Here is a 21,409-nt window from a genome sequence, read left to right as displayed (position 1 = left end):
AGTCTACAAACACAAGCTTCTGCTTTCCAAGTCCCACCATGCCCAGCACATGCTCCACATCCAGACAGCTTGGGTCATCCCACCAGGCCTGCTAGTGAATTTGCTAAGGGTCACATGCTTGCATGACAGAAAATTAGGCAGTTCTTCCTATCATTTTCTATTTTTGATGCTTCCTCTTATGTTCTTGGCTCTTTAAATAATTCTATCTGCACACAATGTAACTGTTCAGTTTAAAACTACAGCATCAAGTTAAAAACAGTCCAGCCTCTCCTACATAAAAGTAAAGAAACATGAGGATTCAGTTTCATCCAGCAAGCCCCAAAATTTCAGGCTACAAACAAGTAATTAGGACACAGAGCGTAAGAGGACAACAAGAGATGAACACGCACACTGAGGGAAGGACATGAGCACAGGCTACAGCAACTGACAGCACTGCTGCCTGTCAGAAACACCACTAGACCAAAAACAAACAACAAAAATGAAAAGCTATTGATAAGTATCTACATTAATAGACTTGTGCTTATAAACATTGAAAAGGTTTTATTTTATAGATAAATAGCATGGTAATTTCAAAAGTTGAGAAACAACACAACTTAAAAGCTCTGACTCCCCAAGATACTAACTACTTGTCAGAGGTTATAATTTACTCTTACTCCAGCATACTAAGATGGCAGCTTCCTCCTTTTCATATTGCACTTAGAACTCAAAACCTTCTTGCAAAGGCTACATTGTTTTCAGGTCCTAGCACCAACACAGACAATTGAAACCAGTGTCTCAAAGTATCTCCAAGTGCAAACAGAAAGTTTAAGGTGTTAGAGCTGCCATGCTTAAACACAGCAACACTGAAAATAGTGTTCTCCTTCCACAGCAAGAGAAAGACGACACTTTCCGGGATGCCCTTAAAGCAGTCAGAAATGGACTAGCATTTGTGATGATTAGGTATGAACAATCACATACAGTTGAAGTTATAGTCAAGGAGTTTAGCTCATAATTCTTTTGAGCCTACTGCTTCTGAGAAGTGTGTTTTGCACTGTTTTCATACTTGTTACTTCCACCATGGCTGGGACAAAAATTAAGTTATTCTCAGAAGAAACAAAAATGGACAGAAAGAAAGAACAGATTCAGTCTTACTCAAAATATGCTATTCCAAAATAGCACTGAAAAATAGAGGTTGAAACTATGGCAAAGAAATCTCTGTGGAATTTCAGTATGACTGAAGAAATCTGCATTCATCACAAGAATGAGAAGAAGGTATCTTTCTTTGAATTTCTGGAAGAAACATGATTATCTGTCTTAAAACCTGTTCGTACCATACCTCAACCAGTTAACTTTCCCAACCTCAAAGTTTTTCCTAATATATCAGTTCTCCTGGAACATGGTTTTGCATGATGCCTGGAGTGAAATTAGAATGGTCATAAATTTCAGTAACCTGTAATTTTATCAAGTGACACAATAGGAGAAGGAAACACAAAAGAATTTTTGTGCAGACGACAGGCCAATGCCAGCACAGGCTGCTTTTGATGTTGTAGGAACAATTTAAAGCACCAAGCTCCAGGCCTATGCCACTCCTCACTGCCTGCCTACTACAGTGTAGGACTGTTGTGGTGACTGAAAAGAAGTAGGCTATCACAGGAAAAAATGCACTTTTTCCCTTTAAAGGTTTGCACAAACTTTATTCTTTGCTTCCTGTTTTTATATCTAAACTTATTTTTTTAAAAATCATTAAAAACAGCACTGATGTAGATAAAAAAAAAGAAAAAGCAAAGAATTGTGTTAAGTGCAGCTTTCATAATCACAGTCCTAATTTCTTTTTTCCTTTTACATTTACCACAAAAGAAGTATCTTTTCCTTGATTTCACTCCAAGGGAAAACATAGGAAATCACTTTTTTGCACAGAGGAGCAAAGTTGTGGACCAGAAACTTGTTTCCCCACAGGACATTTCAGATGGAGAGTTGCAATTTTGCATCATTAAGGCAAAATGAGGAATACTTCCATCTTGTGTCACACAGGGCTCTCCCACTCTGGCCACTTGATAGATCCATAATTAAAAACCTTTGTAGTTACTTGTTTGTTTTAAATAGAAAACAGTCACTCTCTTCATTCCTTATCAGTCTGAAAGGCTCTTTCTGGCCTTCACTTAGAACTTCAGTCTTGTGATTAGATCAAGCAACAGAATCAGCATCGAATCAGCAACAGAAACTAGAAGTTGAGCTAAGTGTCAATCAGTTGCAATCTACTGATCTGATTAGAGGCCTTCACAAATGTTTGGTGACGATTGCAAATAACAGCCAAGCAGATAGGAATGATGCAATACCCAACAGTTTTGGGGTCAGCTCTTGTACAGGAATAGAGGAACAAGAACATCTGTAAATATGGTATTAAAAATATTATCGTCCACAGCCAAAACGGCAAGGATAGCAGTCGTACTTTTAAGGAGTGTGTCCATGTGGTTCCTTCCTGTGGTTCCTTGGGGTGTTGCTGAATGTGCTCCAGTGCTAGTTTGTTGTAAGTCTCATTGATTTCAAAGACGTAATAAAAAGCTGCAGCACTTGCTAACAAGTACAGCCCCACACCAATCCAGCCCATCCTCTGGCGGAAGTTCATCATTCTCCATGCTCTGCACCTGGAACAAAAGGTGACAAACATTCAGTACAGCTTGGAAAAGGAGGAGACAGATGAACCTTGCTTTTCCTAAGTTAGCTTTCTCTAATTTTTCATTACACATTAGTTAAAACAGCACACAAATCAATTTCTAAAGACCTGAGTTTTCTCTACATCATAGGAAATTATTACTCTGCCAGCAACAGGTTAATGGTAACAACGTAAGCAGAGCCAGGGTAGTCTAGGGCCTGCTGGCTATCTGGATATACCTGGCTAAAATCAGGTACTCTGGGAACAAAACAAAAGTCATCAGTTGGGTAAGTTACTTACCCCATCTATCCTCAATGTCTCTAGACACAGAGTGGGGATAGATAAGATTTTCTATAAATATGTAAAGTTTGGAAAGTTCTTCGATGCCTGCAAGAGAAACATGCTGCTAAACAGCCAGTAATGGTACCATCACTGCTTGTCTGTGATGCAGCAACATCCAGCTGTATTAAGCTCTAGCTTTATGAACCACGGAAAGGAATGTTTTCAAATTGAACATGAGGTTCAGGGGCAAGGCTGTACTAAAGGTACGTACATCAGGGTGCTATAGCCATGTCACTTGCTCCTAACAATATTCCCGCTGTCCCTGTGCAGAGACATTTGCCACAGGCTTTCCAGAGGAGCTGAGCGGCACACCTGCGCTGCACCGGCACAGAACAAACCAGACACTCACCACTGGGTACTTTTCAGAAAAAGCACAAATGATCTGAGCCCCACAGATACTACTGGGCTCAATTTGAGCGGCTTCAAATCTCCAGCTGGCTGCATGGGTCTAGGTGACTGGAAACATTCTTCAAACCAGCCACAAACACTCCAGCTGGAGCACCTCCACACAAACGAAGTCATCGCCTCTTTCCCTCCAAACAGCCCTTGCACATGGAAAGGAGAACCACTGCTTCTCTGTACTTGACTAGGGTTCTCAGAAAAAAATGGTTTTTCAGACCTTTGGGCTTTTACCTTTCTTATCTTTTCCTTGAGAAGGGTAAAAATCCATCTATGTAGCTGTTTTAAGATAATATGCCAGGCCTTTAAAATACCAGGCAGAAATGCTTATTGAAAAATGAACTATGCATAGAAAACAGTAATGATACATAGAAGCATTAGGCAATTTACCATAAATGATACAAAATCATTACACCATCCTAAATCACCCTTTCTGAGCCACACTAATCTGCCAGTTTGGTTGGCAATCCTGGACAATTTACTTCCTGGTTTTATATAACTGAGGCATATCCTAAATCTTGCAGAATCTGGCAGATCAAGGCAACCCCGGAGAAATTGTTCTGGCCCTCAGACTGCTGCATTCATGGTAGCTAAAAGAATCAAGCATACAGGGACATAAATACCTGGGAAGGAACAGTGAATACCTGAGAAGGAACAGTAAATACTTGAGAAAGCTATTGCAGACTTAAGTAATGGCAACTTCTCTTTCAGCTGATCCTTCTGAATAACTCAGCTGCACGTGTCCCTTTATTACCCCGAGTTAAATGTTTCGTAGGACAACTGAAAAACTCGTGAGAGGAGCTGTCAATTCACAGGGCAAAAACTTGGACCACAGGTCTGCGTTTACCCGCTAAATAAGCTGCTGGGCTGTTTTTTCCAGCAGTTCGGCACATTCGAGCTGGCTCACGAGTTGTCGCCTTCGAGGAAAAGAGGCCGTCACAAGGCATGTACATACTGAAAGCACAAACACTATCAAAACAGCAGTGGATTTAAAAAGATAAACACCAGCGCGTTGTGATCCTGCCCTTGAGCTAGCCAGAAGAGAAGTCCTAGCCCCCGGTTATACCGAAAGAGGCTGAGGTAACAGAGTTTCCTCATGGTTATTCTCCGTTTTCAGACCCAGCTCCAACTTGCAGCTTTTGGGCACACCCGCGATGGCTCTCAGACCCCTTCACCCCACTAGGGCTCTCCTACCGCGACCGCCCGAGCACACTGCCCGCCGGACCCGCGCTCCGGGCCAGACGCGCTTCGCCGCCACGAGTCCTTCTCGGCGCCGGCAGCTCCTTACCTTCCTCCGGCGGAGAAGGAGGGAGCGGGAGGGCGGCGGCGGGCGGCCCGCTCCCCTCAGCCCGCGCCGCGGCGCCGGGAGGCGGCGAGTCCCGCGGGCCCGCCCCGCTGCCCGCCCGCCGCCATGGCCGCCCGCCGGCACCGGCACTTCCGGCACGGGGCAACGGCTGCCGGGGCGCGCGGCCGCATCCGGGGCGGGCGCCTTGGCCGGCGGCCATCTTGGCTCGGGCGCGCGCCCCTCCGTGGCCGGAGTGGCCTCGCCCAAAATGGCGGCGTCGCGCTGAGGCGGCGCTCGCCCCCTTCGCGGGGGGACGGAGCCAAAGTGTTGTGTTTCGGCACAGTGGCGGAGTGAGCCCGTCGAGGGAAGTAACAGCAAAGACTGCTAAGGAAGTTACAATAGAGACTGAAACAATCCAGCAAATAGCAAATGTGTAGTCAAATCCCAGTACGAGCTTATACATATAAATATGACGTAGTGGATTATTTCTATTAAATTAAATTATCAGGAGATATTATATGCTTATTAATCCCATGGTTGGGACCAGATGATCTTTAAGGTTTATATGTTTCTATGCTCTCTTGGCGAAATGCTTTTTAATGACGCTAAAAGATCATTTAAATTGACAGCAAAATCACACGGGTCAGGTGTGTGCTCTCCGATGACGGCAATGATTTTGAGAGTTTGCGTGTGCAGGACGTGTTTGCCGGAATTCCTGAGCTGTGTGGGCTGAACTCCATGCCAGCTAAAGCCGAAACAGCGGGGCGCTACATATGGAGTGAAACCTGTTATAAATTGTATCCTAAAGTCGTGAGAAAACTATCGTTCCTTACAGAGAAAGAAGCAGCGCCCACAATTCACTCTCAGGCAGCTGGCGTTAGGGAGGAGGCTAAAAAGGGGTTTAAAAAGGAATACCCAGTAAGAAACGAAAGATGCTAAAGCAATGATTTTTCTGTTTATGTGTGAACACATAGGATCTTCTGCCACTTTTCTTGGGGATGTAGTAGGCACATGTGACACAGTATATAAGCGCTGCTGCAGAATCAAATCTATGATGGCTTAGCCTGCTGTCTTGGGTGTTTCCATGAATAGCGTTGGAAGCTGGTGTTTTAGATTATAGTCAGGACGCTGATGAGGAAATGCATGGCACCGCAGATATCGGGAGAGAAAAGGGACACTGTTGACAGCCCGTAAGAGTCAGAAATACAAATCCCCTGTCACAGAGCAATTTCACCTTAAGTTGTACCGTTTTGGATTTTGTGGGGTTTTGGTTGGGTCTTTTTGGTTTGGTTTGGTTTTGTTGTTGCTTGCTTGGGGGGGGGGGGTGGTGGTGGTTGGTTTTTGGTGGGTTTTTTTGTTGTTTGTGGTTTTGTTTTTGGTTTTTTTGGTTTTGCTTGGTTGCTTGTAGTTGTTTGTGGTTGGTTGGTTGGTTTGTTTGTGGTTTTTTACTTATTATTTTGCTCTAATGCTCATTGCACTAAGGGCCCAAAAGTGACACGAGATGGCGCCCAGCACCACAGGCAGAGCCAACCTGAGCAACACCCTGACTCCCAGGTCAGAGATTTTATACTTCTCTTAAGTTGAATGAAGATTATATTATTCTTTCCCAAAGTTTAAATAAACCATTAATGTAGTTCTGATGACAGATGTAGATATGAATGGCTACATACAGTTATTTATCCCTGGGACAATTCTCTCAACTAAATGCCATTCTTTCCATTCTCACAGGTGGTGAGGTCCCAGTTGATCTAAAAGTGAATAAAACTCCCGTGTGGCTGACAGACCTTCCACACAAGCATGGGTATATTGCATTTTCTTATATTGAGGTTAGAGGTAATGATGAACCAGTTTATTTTAAAATACCCACCTAGATGTCAAAGAGAAGGGTTTCAGTATGAATTAATGTGTGACTGGGTGAATGTATGCCTTGGCATGTGCTAAGTGTAAAGCCTGCATTTGCACTTAAGATTCTGAAGAAAAATCAGTGAAATGTGGAACCTACTCCTATTTAAGAAGCCTGTCTTTTCACTGAATGGTTGGAGACAGAGGATGGTTTAGGATTTAACCTGCTTGTAAACCAAGTAGGTTAAAAGACTCAACCAAGGGTCTTCTGTGATAACCATAAGCCTGAGATTGTGGCTATAAAGAGAACGATCTAAAAAAATTGAAGAGTTGTTATAACAATCACAAGCTGCTTTTGAAAGCTAAGGCATAACACCAGACAGAGTGATTTGTAGTATTTTGGGGCTAGATCTCAATCTGCATAAATTCAATGTTATGCTTAATCTCTGCCATAGTATACGAAGGAGCAGAGCAAATAGCTCAGCTGAGAGTTTGTTGGTTGGTTAGTTTTAGCAGCAGGCCTCTGAGGGGGAAGAGAATAATACCAAAATCAGTAGAACAAGAAGGAACTGTTCTCAGCTTGAGACAAATTCCAGTCACAAGTGCTGGTAATAATAAGGGGAAAGAACTCATAACTCTGCATATTGAAATGAGAACATACACCTGGTGAGACTCAAAACGGATTACCCTTTTCAGCTTGGGAAAGCAAAGGAGAAGATAGAAGTCTGCTAAATCCAAAGGAAATAATATTTAATGAACAGAATCAGATAATTAATCATGGTATTTTGTAGCATTAAAAAATAAAGTGTTTCACTTAGTTTTGACGTGATGTATTTTTATAGAAATATTTGGTTTATGTTGAAGGTAAAACAGAAAAGCAATGGAAGATCAAGAGCTGGCTGCTCCACAGAGGGCAGGAGCAAAGTATAATAACACAGGTGATGGGCCAGAGCCTCACTGCCCAAGCCCAGTCCCACAGATCCTGAGCAATGCAAGCAGAGCACATCAGATTCAGCCAGGAGTACAAGCATCAGGCAAGTAACAAGGCAGGTCCAAGGTCAAGCTGTGAAGGTAACCCACAGGCTAGGGTCAGATCCAGTGAGAGCTAGGGTCAGACATCACCTAGCAATTGCCATGAAGGTCCATACTGATAAAAAATGACTGAGGTCAAGCCACGAAGTCAGTTTGTAACTCCAGATCCAGATAAACATGGCTTAGCACAGTCATGGCTGAGCTGGGGACATATACTGATACAACACAGGTCAGGCATGAACTGAAATGGGTCAGGTGAGGATTGTTGGAGCTGTTAAGTAAGGCCTGTTAGGATGCTCAGGATCCTGACAAACCACAAAGGATAAATGAGGGTTGACAAGGGGAATCAGAAGGGTTAGTTGTAATCTTTACATGAAACTAAGTTTTTCAGTATTAATAGAAAGTGTTTCCTAAGCTTAGATTTTGGCCAAAATAGAAAAGCAAAGGTAGAATACCTGAGATGATTACAAAACAAAAATTTGTTGGCCTTCCAAATGGAAGGCAGAAGCTGAAGGACAGAATGCATCTCACATCCTTTGGGGTGGATCTTACATTTAGCAGAGTTGTAGTAGGTACTTCACTGACAAGTAATCAAGAAGTGAGAATCTAATAACAGAGACATTTCTGTCAAGATGACATTTGCCTTCCACTTTGTAGGACACTGATTTTTTGATTCATCTAGATCCATGTTCCTGGATCTTTTCCTTCTTAATCCTAACTCTAAATCAAACTCTTGGCTAGAGAACTGGAATCCTTACAGGCTACATATATGTTTGGATTCCAAGGAGAAAACTGGCATAAATGAGGAGAACAGGGCATGAGCACATATGAGGAAGATCATACCTAACCTTAAGCAAAGAGAGTTAGACTAGTTTTAGGGCAGGGCTAAGATTCTAAGGAGTGAAGCATGAAGCACAAAGCTCCTTGAAAATGCTCCCTTGCCAGTTATGGTGAAGGACAACTGAAAGAAAGGAAGATTTATTCAGACCCTTACAAGCTCAAGCCTCTTCTTTGTGCTGCAAAAGTAGGGCACAGAGCAAACTGAAGAACCAGTGCTTTGACTGGAGAAAGAAAACACACATGGAAACTCAAGCCTCACATGATACCTGTCCCCAGCTCCAGCTGGGCCAACTCTCCTTTGTGTTAAAAGCAGAGTTAGTGATGTGTTTATAAAGAAATACAGAAGGGAAAGGTTTTTATGTGAATCTGAAGTAATGCATGAAAAAACTAAGGTGTACACTGGGAGAAGAGAAAGCCTTGTTTTTGCTCAGAACAGTGCTTATAGTACTCCTGTGAATTTTTATCAGTGAGTGCATGAATGCCCAGTGTTTTTGCAGCTTGTAGCAGTTTTAGTTATTAGATGTAGTTACAGTGAGATTCACACTATCCTGTTGTGGTGTAATAAGTTGTTTTGATCAGTTTCTTATAATTTAGTGTGAGTTAAAAACATTAATTTGCTTCAATTCATATGTTTTATTTTATGAATCTTTAGTTTGTGTTTTAAAATGTTTGTTTCTTCTGAAAAAAAGGCTCTAATCTTCTCATTCCCTTTTTTCTTGGGTGGTTGTTTTGTCTGTACTGCTGTCTTTCTTTGAACTTTTTTGTTTTGTTTTTTTCTGTTTTTTTATAGACCGTAGCACATTCATTTGAGAGCATGCAAGAAACCTTTCTATAGGATGGAATTTTTATATTTTGTTTCTTCTCATTTCAAATTGAAATAGTATATTTGCTTGATTTGACTACACTGACCACATGAAACAGAGCTATTCAGCGAACTGAATGGTGATCTTTTCCACTTGTGACTTGCTTTGTATACTTTGAATTTTTGGGACCTTAAATTACCCTAATCTCTACTTCTCACTTCCTGAAATTCTGCTTCTACCATTTGCTTTTTAGCAGCAGCCACATCTGAGTTAAGCTTCAGGCAATCACGTTATCCAGGTTCTTTGAATACAATCCATATTTTGTTCTTAGTTGTAGAAATATTTACCATCTTTCCAACAAACTTTTTGATACTTACAAATGGAGTAGCTATCTCATTCTCTCAAACATCAACAGTAAACACCTGCCAAAGGAAGAATTAAACACTACTACCCTTTGTCAAAGTGCCTGTAAAGAACTGAGTCTTAAGAAGGGCCTTGGTATTTTAGACTGAACTCTTAGTCTTCACTACACTGGTGCTTCTCGTTCATTAGTTACCTCTGACTGTACTTCTCATGGCTGCACTGTCCTTGCTAAAACAATTCCAGCGGGAAAGAGAGAAAATCTTTGCTTTTACCTTCTCCTTTTCAGCCAATTACAAAGTGGTTTCAAAGTTGAACAAGAACTGACAAAACATACTGAAAGGATATAGGCAAAAGTGTCTGGTAACTGACTCTTCCTCTCCGTGCCATTTATTCAAACAGAAAACAAATACAATTTATGCAGAAGCAATGCAGATATTGACCTTACAGCTCCAGTGATACGACCCAACACTGTACTGGCCTTGGAGGAAAGAGAGCTTTCCTGCAGAATTTTTGTTAAACCATTTACAGTTATAAATTGCATTTCAACAAAACCATTATTCATTACAATTTATTGTTTTTAATTAAATCCCCACAAATAATATAAAAAAACCACCCCCAAGTCCACTTCCAAGGCTGCTGTTAATCTCCTGAGAATTCTACTTGTCCATGTTTTCAACTAAAGTCAGCTCATAATGCCAGAAAGGAACAGAAATTGAATTTCCATGCTAAGTTTGCTGCTGTCAACGTTTGATTATTTAAACAAGTTAACTAAAAATGACCCATGTTAGAAAGAAAAACAGAATCCTTCTTCTGTCCATGAGAAACATCTGACCGTCTCAGAGTGACTGCTCTGTCCTCACAAAAGGAGTGATCTTTTTTAAAATTTCCACTAATTATCTCTTCCTCAGTGGGGCTTATATGAAGCAAGTTAGTAATACCATAGAATTATTTTAAAGAGATTTAGTTATTGTCTGAGATTCCCAGTTTCCAGAATGTACCTATCTTGCTCTGGATTGTAAACTGTATGCAACAGGAGTATCTATATTAAGATTTTCCAGAAACATAACTTTCTTTTACTAAATAAATAGTGAAAGAATTCAGTTCAGATCAGGCCTTTTCCCAAATTCAAAGGATCCCAACTTTTTTGCATGGACCAGTATGGAGGTTTGGAGGAGGTAGAGAGCCTATTGTTTAAGATTTGTAGAATCTAACCTTTCAAAAACAAAAACCAAACCAACCACAACAACAAACCAAAAACAGCCAAACAAAACCCCAAAAAAGCCCCAAAACCCAAACCAACCAAACAAAAAGTTTATGTGTGTGTCTTTTAGGAGCCTCTTCCCTCTCTCCTCTTAGAGCTTAGGAATTACCCATAGTTACTAACATTAAAATGTACTGCAAGAGGTATATGTGTAAGACATCCACTCATATAATGTGAGGGTTGATAGGTTCTCAGTCACAGAAATGTCTGCATAGATTATAAAAAACCAGAACTTGTCTGAGGCAATGGGAAATCACTGTCAGAGGTAGTGACAGAAGTACCTATTCTACAGAAGTACCATTCAGCTGACTGACAGAAGTACCTGATGGTTTATCCCAGCTCCAGACCTGTAGAGCACCTTGTTACTCACTGAAGTGCTCAATGTCAGCTCAGCTGTCACGAGTGCACACTGTCAGCTCAACTAAGAAGCCGGTGTGAGAGGGGAAGCTTTCATACAAATGTCATCAACTGGAAATAAATCTTCTTCCTCATCTGTATGGAGGGCTCCTGTTGTTGTCCTGTTGTTTATCTTCAGTGAAAGACAAAAGTCAGTTGACTGTAGCTGTGAAGCTTTCAAGTACTCACCTAGCCTTGTACCTGAATTTTCCTTTTTCTGAAGCCCATGCTAGAGGTCTGTACCAGAAATCAGCACAGAGATCCAGAAGGACTCGAACATTTGAACAGAGATATTAACAGCAGTTGATGGTTACTCTCAAAGGGAAAATTCCAATGAATTATTAGTAAGTAAGTATTTGCATTTCATTTAACCAAAGCACATTAAGCAGTATTTGCAAATCTTTAAAGGAAAAGGCATTACAGTTTTTCCTTACTGTGCAGAATTTTTAAGCCTCTGCTCTGTGCTATATAAAATGAAATCTCAGTAATGCCTACTGTCATACTCTGTCATACAATTCCAAGTGAATATTTAAATTGTCTCCAGCTTAGCACATCTATTACTGCATTTGTTTGCATTCTTAAAGAGGGGAAATGTCCACTTCTCCCCATAAATATATGTTTGGTTTGCCTTTCATGAACAGAATGTAAACATAGTCATCAAAACAACATGAAGGTACTGGGAGGGTAAAGAAGTACACTGCCGTGAGACAGTAACAAGTTTAAGTGCATCCAAATCAACACCTTCTCCACTTGAGAAATTATCTGGCTTAAATTAGCATGTTACTGTAGGTGCATTTCTGCACTGCTTTATTTAATAGGAGTTAGAGCACCCCCATTCTAAAATGATTCCTCTATATAGTGCAGAGCTTGTTTGCCAGGAGTTTATTGTGTTCTGGGTAACTGTTACCAGTTGAAGTGTTTCACCAGTGAATCCAGCGCATAAATGATGATGCAATGGATTGTGACACAAACTTAAGCCTATCTTGATCTGGGTGTTGAAGGAGAGGTTACAATTTCAAGGTTTTTTTCATCTTCTATTCTGTCACTCTTTTTTCACTAGCTAGAAACTATAATTCTCAGGTTGTTGCACATTTTTGAAGTGCTAGTTCTAAGTGCTCTGGCAAAACAGCCTCTGATTCAGTGGAAAATCTTTAGCTTGGTGAAAATAGGCAGCCTGATACTTTTCTGGAGTGGCTTCTATATGTATTGGGACAGTTGGCACTTGGGTAATGATGAAAGGAAGATTCTGATGAGGGGAATAGGTACAATGTTAGCTCATCCCTTATCAAACAATGGGAATTTTCACAGGCACAGGTTAGGACAAAGTGTTCATCCATGTGAAAAGCTTTCTTCATAGGTCACACCAGGAAACTGAGGCTCAAGGCAAGCAGTCTTCATCCATTCAGTCACTAATATTCCTTCCCCTCTCCAGAAGTTCTGAGAGAAGGGAAAATCCCAAAGGGCAGCATTGGCATTGGATGTTCAACTCCAAAGGCTGCTCTTGTACATGTGGTGCATTATTTTGAAGCACAGAAGTGGCCAGTTCAGAACCACTTGGAATATTTGCTGTGATCCTGTCTATGGAAGTGTCCCTTTTAACTGTCCACTAAAAAAGTGATTGGGAAGCAATACCTGTGCAGGCTGCTCCATAATGACACTATGGGATTATAACAACTCCTGCGTTCAGATGTGCTCATTGCCTAAGCTTTATTTACAGACTGTCAGGTGCTGAGTATGTGAGATAATAAATTTAATAGCACAGTGATACAACAAATGTTAACAGAATTTATCATCTATAATCTATCTAGCAACTACAAGTGTCTTACAGGATCTATGCAATCCGAAATGTCTGAAAGTTTGTGATTCTAAATGAGCTATCTATTTCACTTTACAAGCCTGAGCATCTAGTAAATGCTCAGAGCTATAACCAAATTGTGGTCTCACTTGATTTATTCCAGCTCTTTTTGGTGGTGGTGGTTTGGCTTGGGTTTTTCCCCTTTTTCTTTTTACACTACAACTGATTATCTCCTGTTTTCTATAACTTACTTGTCTCCTGAATTTCCATGTCTTTTCTACATGACCACCTTCTTTCAGAAGGGCTGCATGCAGTAGGAGGCAGGAATGGGATGTTACAGGAGGGAGTGTTGGTAACATGGAGGAGATGTATATGTGTAGTTTAATCTTTTAATATGAGACTGGTACTTGAGCAAGAAAAAAAAAAAAACCTCTTTTGGTTATTGAGTGTGGGGATTAGATAATGTTTTGAAATGCACTCTGAATGGGAAAAAGCCAAGGATGGGGGATGATTGTGGAGCAAGACAGGTTATATTCCTGCCTCCAGGAGAGTAGTAAGTAGGAGTCAAGTCAGTGCACCACTGATGCCAAAGTATGACAGGTTTGTGAGCACAAGAGGAACAGCACCTGACTCAAAGCAGGGTTTTTCCCAACTGTGCCTCTAGATTATCACCCAGGAGCGTCTTCAGTAAACTTCAGGATAATTGTGGCACGTCCAAAAAGACTCTTGTCTGTCCAAGGGAAGCTCATTTTGGTTAGGATTGGAGCTGTTTCCAAAAGCTTTTCTACATCTTGTTGATGAAGCTTGAATTTCCTCTGTGTCTCACTGGCAAAAATGAGGTGTGTCCTTCTACAAAATGCTCATATGGTGGGGATGCTATCACATGGATTTTGATTGTTTGGGATTTTTTCTTTAAGACACTAAAGTTAGTTGGCTTTGGAATATTGCTGGCATAAACTTTGGAAATGCTTTTCTGCATCTGTTCTTTTTGCTCTTGTAAGACTATACATTGTGGTAGCTTTTGAAAAAGATGGAAATTTCTGCCCTTCCCAGGGAGGAAAGCCAGTGTCTCCTGATGGGACTGTACAAAATCAGCAAGTACAATGGCCTGTGAACTGTTGGTGAACTCTAAGGAAGCATTTAAACAAAACAGGAAAAGGGTCCTCAATCACTGGAGCCATGAACCTGAGAAGAAAGTGCAAGTGATGGTGTGGCCCACACCGGACTTGTATCTTTCCTGTTTTCTCAGTTTTACCAGTTTAAAAGGTTTAACTGTAGCCCCAAACAACTCATGGAAGTAGAGAACCACTGGAATGAGGACATGTTCTTTAGGTCACCTTGAAGGTGTTCTCAATAGGAGAATGAAGACAGACGTAAGTCAGCAAAATATGGCACAATAGTGGTAGGATTCATACATGTCTAGGTCACTTATTTATATAATGAATTACAGCAATACAAAATATGTGGTAAGATGGCTCATTTTGCTGTAAGCATGCTCCCAGATCTGTTATAGACACTTGAAACCACTGATTAAAAGAATCACCTACTGCTATAAGCAGAATAACTCTTAGCATGAAACTGTAGGCAGAGAAAACCTCACCTGCAGCCTAATCCTTATTCAAGTTTCAATCCGAACCTTAATAAACTGTGAGGTCAGCCAAATTCTTCACAGAACAATCCTTCAGGATTTCCTTGCACAAAAAGTATGAATAATTTTAACTATGGTAAAGCAATCACCTAACTATATATCTCCATGTGTCTGTATTAAAAGAGTTTGCACAAGCATTATTTCCACGATGCTGACTGCCATAATAAAAGGCAAGAGAGCTACCATATTGTAGCTCTGTGTCTGTGTCCACAGTTGGGTTTTGACTACCAGAAGTTAGTCAGTTTGAAAAAATCTGCTCCTGCTGACACATAAACAATTATATTGGCACAGGACTTGGTAGTTTTTTGTCTTGGCCACACAGGTTTTTTGTGGCTTTAAATTCTTTATTCACTGATTAAATGCTTTCCTTGGCGTATGTGCTTATACAGAGCCTGCTTCCAACATGCAACATGACAAGCAAGCAAACTTGGCAGCCAGATCTTTTCTTACTTTCCTGCAGCATATACATTCATCAGAGCTCCAGACAGAAAACCTTTTGAGCTGTATATAAAGTAAGATGTAGCTTCTCATAAAGGTAGTTTCCTTGCAGTTTCAAAAAGCCGCATAGTTACCCTGTTTTCATGGCTGGAACAGAAGAGCTTGCCATGCTCTCAGTGTGACAGGTAGCCATCTAAGCAGCATTCCCCTGGGACCGATGTGAGCTCTGGAATCCTTGGATGGCCCTGCATGGGCTGGTCATCTGCAGGCATTGTTACCCTCTTTTGAAAGGTTTTTGATCTCTTTTAGCTGGATTCCTTCTTCTGATCTCTAAAAGATCAGAAATACCAGTGAGCCTCAGACAGTACTCCTTTATCCTTCTTTTCTTTATAAAATAGGAATGCTGAAGCATAAACTGCATAGATTGTCAGGTGAGTGAGGGAGTAGATGTGAACCATGCCTTCCCCATCCCTGCTGCTACTGTGAAGTGGGATTGCCACCAAAAGAGAGTGTTTGATGCCTTGTCTTCCTGGCTTGTTTTTCCCAACCTCTTGACTGCCTTGTACCACTATAAACAGGTAGGAAAAAGAATGGTGATCCAGACTAAGGAGCTGGTTTAGCCTAAGACTTAAATACCATTGTCAGCTTTCTGGGTTTGTTTAAGTCCATCTCAATTCCTGGCTCCTTTATTCTGTTCTTGCACAGCCACAGAAGCGCATTGACTGTTGTGAAGGAGGGTGTGGCAGAAAGTGAGAACAGGTGGCAGTTTTTGGAAGGACTGTGGCTCTGAACAGCACCACCTGATTTAGCTGACTGTACAATGACTGTCTGATTTCCAGCTGCCAAGGCCTGTCCTGTGCCATCTCCGTGGGCACGCAGTCCTTCAGAGCAGAGCGGCTGGGCAATATCAGGTGCTAAAGGGGACCCCTTGGGAGCCGTGACTGGAACCCTGCAATGGGCGGGTGTCATGTGGCCCTTGGCAAGGGACAGCTGTGGTTCGTCAGAATTCACACATCAGAAATGAGCGGTCACCTCCAGGACTAACCTTCACTGAGTTATCATTTAAAAGCTGCTGGACAAGAGTTCATTCAGAAAAGTTTCCAGACAATAGCTGCAGGCATGTGTTTTGCCAGAAATCAGGCAAAAAATAACCATAAATTGTAGAAACCGAGCTTCTGTCACACACATCTTCTAGTGAACCACTGTGGAAAGAAGTCCTATCTGTCCTTTTGATGAATCCTGCAGTGATGAATTGGTTGTAGATGTAGCAGAGACCTGAGGAAATGGCAGCCCACCATGCTTCTCATACATTTCTCACTGGCTGCCTCGCTAGTGATGACAAACTCCACATGGTGTGTAGCACCTGGACTACCCTTTGAGTCTCTCTCTCAGGGCCCAGAAGCTGCCGTGCAGCACATGAATTTTTCCTTGTGTTCCCTCCTACCTACAACCTCATTTCAGCAGTGCTGTGTTAGCACATGATCTGACTTGATGGTTTGACTGACTGAATAAAGAGGAGACTGTTCTGATACTGAAGGCTCAGCCCACCCTTCTGCCCATCTACAGCAGAGTAACAAGCATCCTGTAATAATAAAAAATGGAAATAAAAGTTAAAACTCCAAACTGCAGGCAATGTAAATCACTTCACCATCTTCTTTCTGCTCATTGCAAAAGATACTATCATGACTTCTGCCAGGTGCTGAAAAAATAATTCAAAAAATACTGAGAATATATACTTCAATTACTAATTAAGTGGAGATATCTCATATTATTCTGAAATGAATTTCCATGGCATTTAGCTAACTTGTGCCAAATTGCAAGTACCCAGCCTTGTGAGAGCCCCTGTATTTGTTGAAAGGGTTAGAAGACAAGGTGTGAGAGGTTCCAGCTAAACAAGGGAAACCTGCTTTGGCCTGTAGCTGAAGCTAAGATGAAGAGAAAGATAGTTCTGATTGCCTGAGGGCTCAAGATCCTAATCAACCCTCACCCTTTAAATTAGCATGAAGCAGCTCAAGAGCTGCAGCTTACGGAGTTGGGGCACAGAAATTCACAGGAATAGTCAGCTTGCTCTTGGTCAGGAATTGCGTAAATATTACCCTGGGGCTTCCTGTGCTCGCAGGTTTGGCACTGCCTGAACAAGCTCTGCAATGTAAACAGAGGATTGTAATTTATTTAGCAACATTGTACAGCAAGATTTAGTACAGCAGCACATCAGGTGAAATATCTTTCTCACATCTGCAGTTGTTCAAGGGTTAAGATTCAAAAAGTGTAGTTTAAAATGAAGGCATTTACCAGCTTTCTCCTTCCTAAGATTGAACCTGGTCTTTGATATATGTCATTCAAGGTTGTCTGTATTGGAGCAAAGCAAATTACTCCTTTTTAGTGCAAATGCTTCATTTCCACAGGAGTTAGGAATGCTCAATACCTCTAAAAACCTGCTGTCCTGTGTCTGGAAAAAAGTACATAAATATTTCTGTCTCTGCAGACTGTGTTTTAGATTGGTCTGAAGCCATGACATTTCTTAAAGAAGAAAACATTCAGAAAGAAATAATTTAGGAAGTTGGCTTCAATAATTTCATGTTTCAATACATTCATATTCCATTCTGATACAAATATAGATTTTGAGCTTAATATACTGATGCAAATTTTAATAAAGTCTAAAATAAGCCCAGCGAAATGATAGCTGAGATAAAGCACTGATATTTTTCAATTGAAGCACTTCATACAAAGAAGCCCCAATAAATTTGTTTCAGGATTTTATATTAATTTGATAAGGTTTGATAAAGTCTTGTATTTTTGAGTTACAAATTTTTCCAAAACTACTATGCTCCCATAGAATGTGTAAATATCAGTGAAACATTCTGCAGCAGGCATCATGCTATCAAAATTTACTAATTCTAATTACTTTAATTAATAAACTAAAAAAGTGTGAATATGATTAAGATGAAAAGTGTTCGGTAAGATAAAGGTTAGAACATATCAGTGGCAAATAAGATGAAGGAGAAAAAGAAAGATACTTATTCCTCAAAGCAACTACAAATGGAGAAAAAAATTATTATATAAATTTTCAAAACCCATTGGTATGAGCTGTTTGCAGGTGTTTCCATTCCTTGCCTATTTTCCAATATACCCTTGGGTCAAGATGACTGCACTGTTCATGTGAGTAATGACAGGAATGTAAAAAATGCTTTCTACCAACTCCCTAAATCAATTACCCTTTTCATATTTCTTAAGGTTTTCACCCTTCTTTCCTTCACATGGATACTTCTACCATTTTTCCAGTACTCTGTTGAAGTTACAAAACCGCATTTGTTGTGGCACTGTGAGTCAGCAGAACTCGCTGAGCAGTTCCCACTGCACAGGGCTCCAGGGCTGGTTCACAGAAAGCGTCATCAGTGAAGCAGCATCTGCACCTCTGCTCAGGATTGCAGGTACTGCAATCCAACACCTCTGTGAAAGACATCGTTATTGTAAAGGCCATGCTTTCCGTTCCTGGAGAGACAGAGAAAAAATGTTCAGGCTGAAATCGTGATCGTTTCAGATGAAGGGGGGGGAAAAACAACGGGGAAATGATACTTTGCTGTGAGGTAGCACAGTCAGTAATTCAGACTGAAAGATCCTTCCTCTGAAAGGAAGCATAGAACAGAGAACAGCTGCCTCGGTATTTATGCACAACCCAAAAATTAGAATGTCAGTCCATGCTTGCATTGCCTGCCTTCTGCCTTCTGCAAAAGAAAGTTAAATATGAGAGAGCTATTATTGCAAACTCTGTTTAATCCCTACAGATACTTGCAAATGCTGGAAGAAGAAGACCCTTGGTTTTGCAGTTAAGACTCATGCTTACTTGGAACCTTTTTTCTGTGAAAGATGTACTGGCCAACCACTTTTAGTAGCACTAATAGGAAATTTAAGTGCTGCTGAAATCACTGCGCCTCTCAAGGAACCCAAAATCCCACGGCGCGCCCACGGGCCACGCCCCCGGGCCCCCGGCCGGGGCAGGCCCAGAAAGGGGCGCTGTCTCTTTAAGGCGGCGGCGCGGGCGCCCCCTGGCGACGGCAGCGCGGAGCCCGCGGGGCGGGCGCGGCCCCTCGGCGCTGCGGCGGGGCGGGAGCGTCCCGGTGCCCGCCCCGCGAGGGGGGTGGGAGCCGAGCGGAGGGGCCGGCCCGGAGGAGGAGGAAGTGGAGGCGGCTGTGAATAGCGGGCGAATGGGGAGCTGAGCGGCTGCAGCAGCAGCAGCAGCACCACCGCGGCCGCGCAGCAGCAGCAGCGGCAGCGGCGGGCGGGCACGGAGGCGAGCTCGGCGGCGGGGTCCGTGCGTGCGGGCGCTGCGGGCGTGCCGCGGGGCGGGAGGCGGCGGCGGCGGCGTGCGCGCTCGGCTGGGCGCTTCGGGGCTGGTGCGGGGAGCGGCTTCGCTCAGCCTCGGCGAGCTGCCCGCCGGTGCGGGGAAGGGCCTGTCGGGGCTGCCCGCCCGCCGGGGGCTGCGCCTGGCGCGGCTCGGCGGTCCAGCGGGGCGGGCGGGGGGCAGCGCCCGCCGCGGGGAACCGGCTGATCCTCCTTTCTCTGCTTCTCTTCCAGCCGTCGCTTGGCAGGCGCCGAGTGCGAGCGGCAGCCGCGCTGCCCCGCCGCCCCGGACTGGTCCCCTGCTCGCGGGGCGGCACCATGCAGACCTTCCTGAAGGGGAAGCGGGTGGGATACTGGCTGAGCGAGAAGAAGATCAGGAAACTGAATTTCCAGGCCTTCGCCGAGCTGTGCCGGTAAGAAGGCGGCCCTCGCCGCGGGGAGCGCCGGGGCGGCCGCCGGGGCAGGCGGCGGCCCCGGGATGGGGCTGGGGCCGCTCCGTGCTCGGCCGTGGCCCGCGCCGCCCTCGGGCGGACCGCGCTCGGTGCGTGGCTCCGCGGAGCCGGCTGTGCCCGCCGGGAGCGGGGCCGCAGGGCTCGCAGCGCCCCGGGCACCCCGCCCCGCTGCCGCCGGGCCGGGTGCTCCTGCGTCCCGCTCACCTGGGCGCTGCCCGTCGCTCCAGGGAAACTGTCCGGGACGGTGCGGCGTCCCCGTGGGTGTGCGCGGGCCCGGCACAGCCCCGCGTTACTGCCCGCCTGGGTACATGTCTGCCCCTGCTTCCCGAGTGCTCTCCCGTATTCCCGTTGAAATAGGGTAATTTCGGGTCTTTGCAGACCCTCTTCCGAAGCCGAGTTATTATTAGAAAAAAATCAAACATTTGGGAATAACTTTCCTTCAGGTTGTGTGAAAATACATAAAATTAGGGTCTGCAAATCCCAAACATAGTTTGGGATGTAAACGAGACATTCAAGATGGTATAACTGCATCTATTTTGTTCTGTCCCAGAGGTAAAGGTTAGTTTGATAAGCTGTAATTAGACTTTATCTAAATAGCTTAGAGGATAACTTTTGCAGGATATTACACAATTTTATTATTTAATTGGGAGTTTAAACTCCATGTGGGTTCACGGTCTTGTAACACATGCATTACAGCTTCTGGTACTGAATAACAGCTTTTTCTTCATTCTAATACTAAGTTTATAACAAAGATACTAAATCAGTTTTGATAATTGAAAAATATGCTGCAAACTTTGCAGAATATATTGAATGAGACTTCAAATACACTTTAAAATTAAAGTGTGCCATGCTAAAAACACCAGTCCCTGTGAAACTTCTGTTGACAGCACTTGCTTCTTTCTGTAAAGATGATGGGGTCAGAACAGAAAACTGTTTCAAGAAAGTGACAGACACTTTTACATCAGCTTTTGTACTTGGCATTCTTTGTCCCCTCTGTCAAACTTCAGCAAAATTTACAAGACTTTTTTAGAGTATAGAAAGGGCCACAAGTTCTGGTTTAATGTGTAATTTCATGTGGTTCTCCAAGCAAAATTCTTTGCTTTCTCATTATTCAATGAATAATGCTCAGTTTTGCCCTTGTGTGAAATCTTAGGTTAGTTTTTGTGATGCTCATAATTGCACTTTTACCTCTATTAGGCAGACAGAAACTGTAATTTTTAGGGCCTTGATGTTTGGTAATAGGCTGTTTTTCATGCCTGGAAACTACAGTGACTCTCAGAAAATTCATTAAAAACTTCTTGCCTTTATTATGTATTGCACATTGTTATATTTAGTAGTCTCCAAAACTGACTTTTTCTCCTCCCTTCTCCTTGTTTCTCTTTTTGGCTAAGTGCTTTGCTTCCTTTCTTTCTACCTCAGAAATTCCTTACACTTCTGTTACATAACATGGATCTACCATTTCTTTGTGTACTGTACAAACTTAATAATAGTTTTGGGTCGTCAGGCTGCTGTGAAAGTTGACCCCAAAGCGTCTCTCTTG

General features: G+C 42.8%; 2 protein-coding genes across 8 annotated transcripts in view; one reads left to right on the top strand and one right to left on the bottom strand.

Moving 5' to 3' along the window:
* Window positions 1–520: 520 nt before the first annotated feature.
* Window positions 521–4,803, bottom strand: LYSET (lysosomal enzyme trafficking factor). 5 transcript variants are annotated; one of them, XM_066321789.1, is made up of 3 exons: window positions 4,662–4,792; window positions 4,221–4,290; window positions 521–2,624 (listed from the first exon to the last, which is right to left on the bottom strand). In XM_066321789.1, exon 3 carries the CDS (start codon window positions 2,606–2,608, stop codon window positions 2,213–2,215), a length of 396 nt encoding a protein of 131 aa, XP_066177886.1. In that variant the 5' UTR covers window positions 2,609–2,624; window positions 4,221–4,290; window positions 4,662–4,792; the 3' UTR covers window positions 521–2,212. The 5 variants fall into 5 exon arrangements, with proteins under 5 accessions (XP_066177886.1, XP_066177884.1, XP_066177885.1 ...); XM_066321787.1 differs by lacking the exon at window positions 4,221–4,290 and adding an exon at window positions 2,933–3,019 and having other exon boundaries at window positions 4,662–4,787; XM_066321788.1 differs by lacking the exon at window positions 4,221–4,290 and having other exon boundaries at window positions 4,662–4,803.
* Window positions 4,804–19,218: 14,415 nt separating this feature from the next.
* ITPK1 (inositol-tetrakisphosphate 1-kinase) overlaps window positions 19,219–21,409 on the top strand; it is a 143,843-nt gene continuing 141,652 nt past the window's right edge. The window contains exons 1-2 of one of the 3 annotated variants that reach the window (XM_066321795.1): window positions 19,219–19,384; window positions 19,652–19,830. In XM_066321795.1, the coding sequence (XP_066177892.1) occupies window positions 19,736–19,830 (95 nt within the window). In that variant the 5' untranslated portion in view covers window positions 19,219–19,384; window positions 19,652–19,735. The other 2 variants (XM_066321796.1, XM_066321797.1) reach the window with 2 other exon arrangements.

This window comes from Sylvia atricapilla, chromosome 6 (assembly GCF_009819655.1).
Source record: "Sylvia atricapilla isolate bSylAtr1 chromosome 6, bSylAtr1.pri, whole genome shotgun sequence".
NCBI lineage: Eukaryota > Metazoa > Chordata > Aves > Passeriformes > Sylviidae > Sylvia > Sylvia atricapilla.
This window is presented reverse-complemented; position numbering and strand designations above follow the sequence as displayed.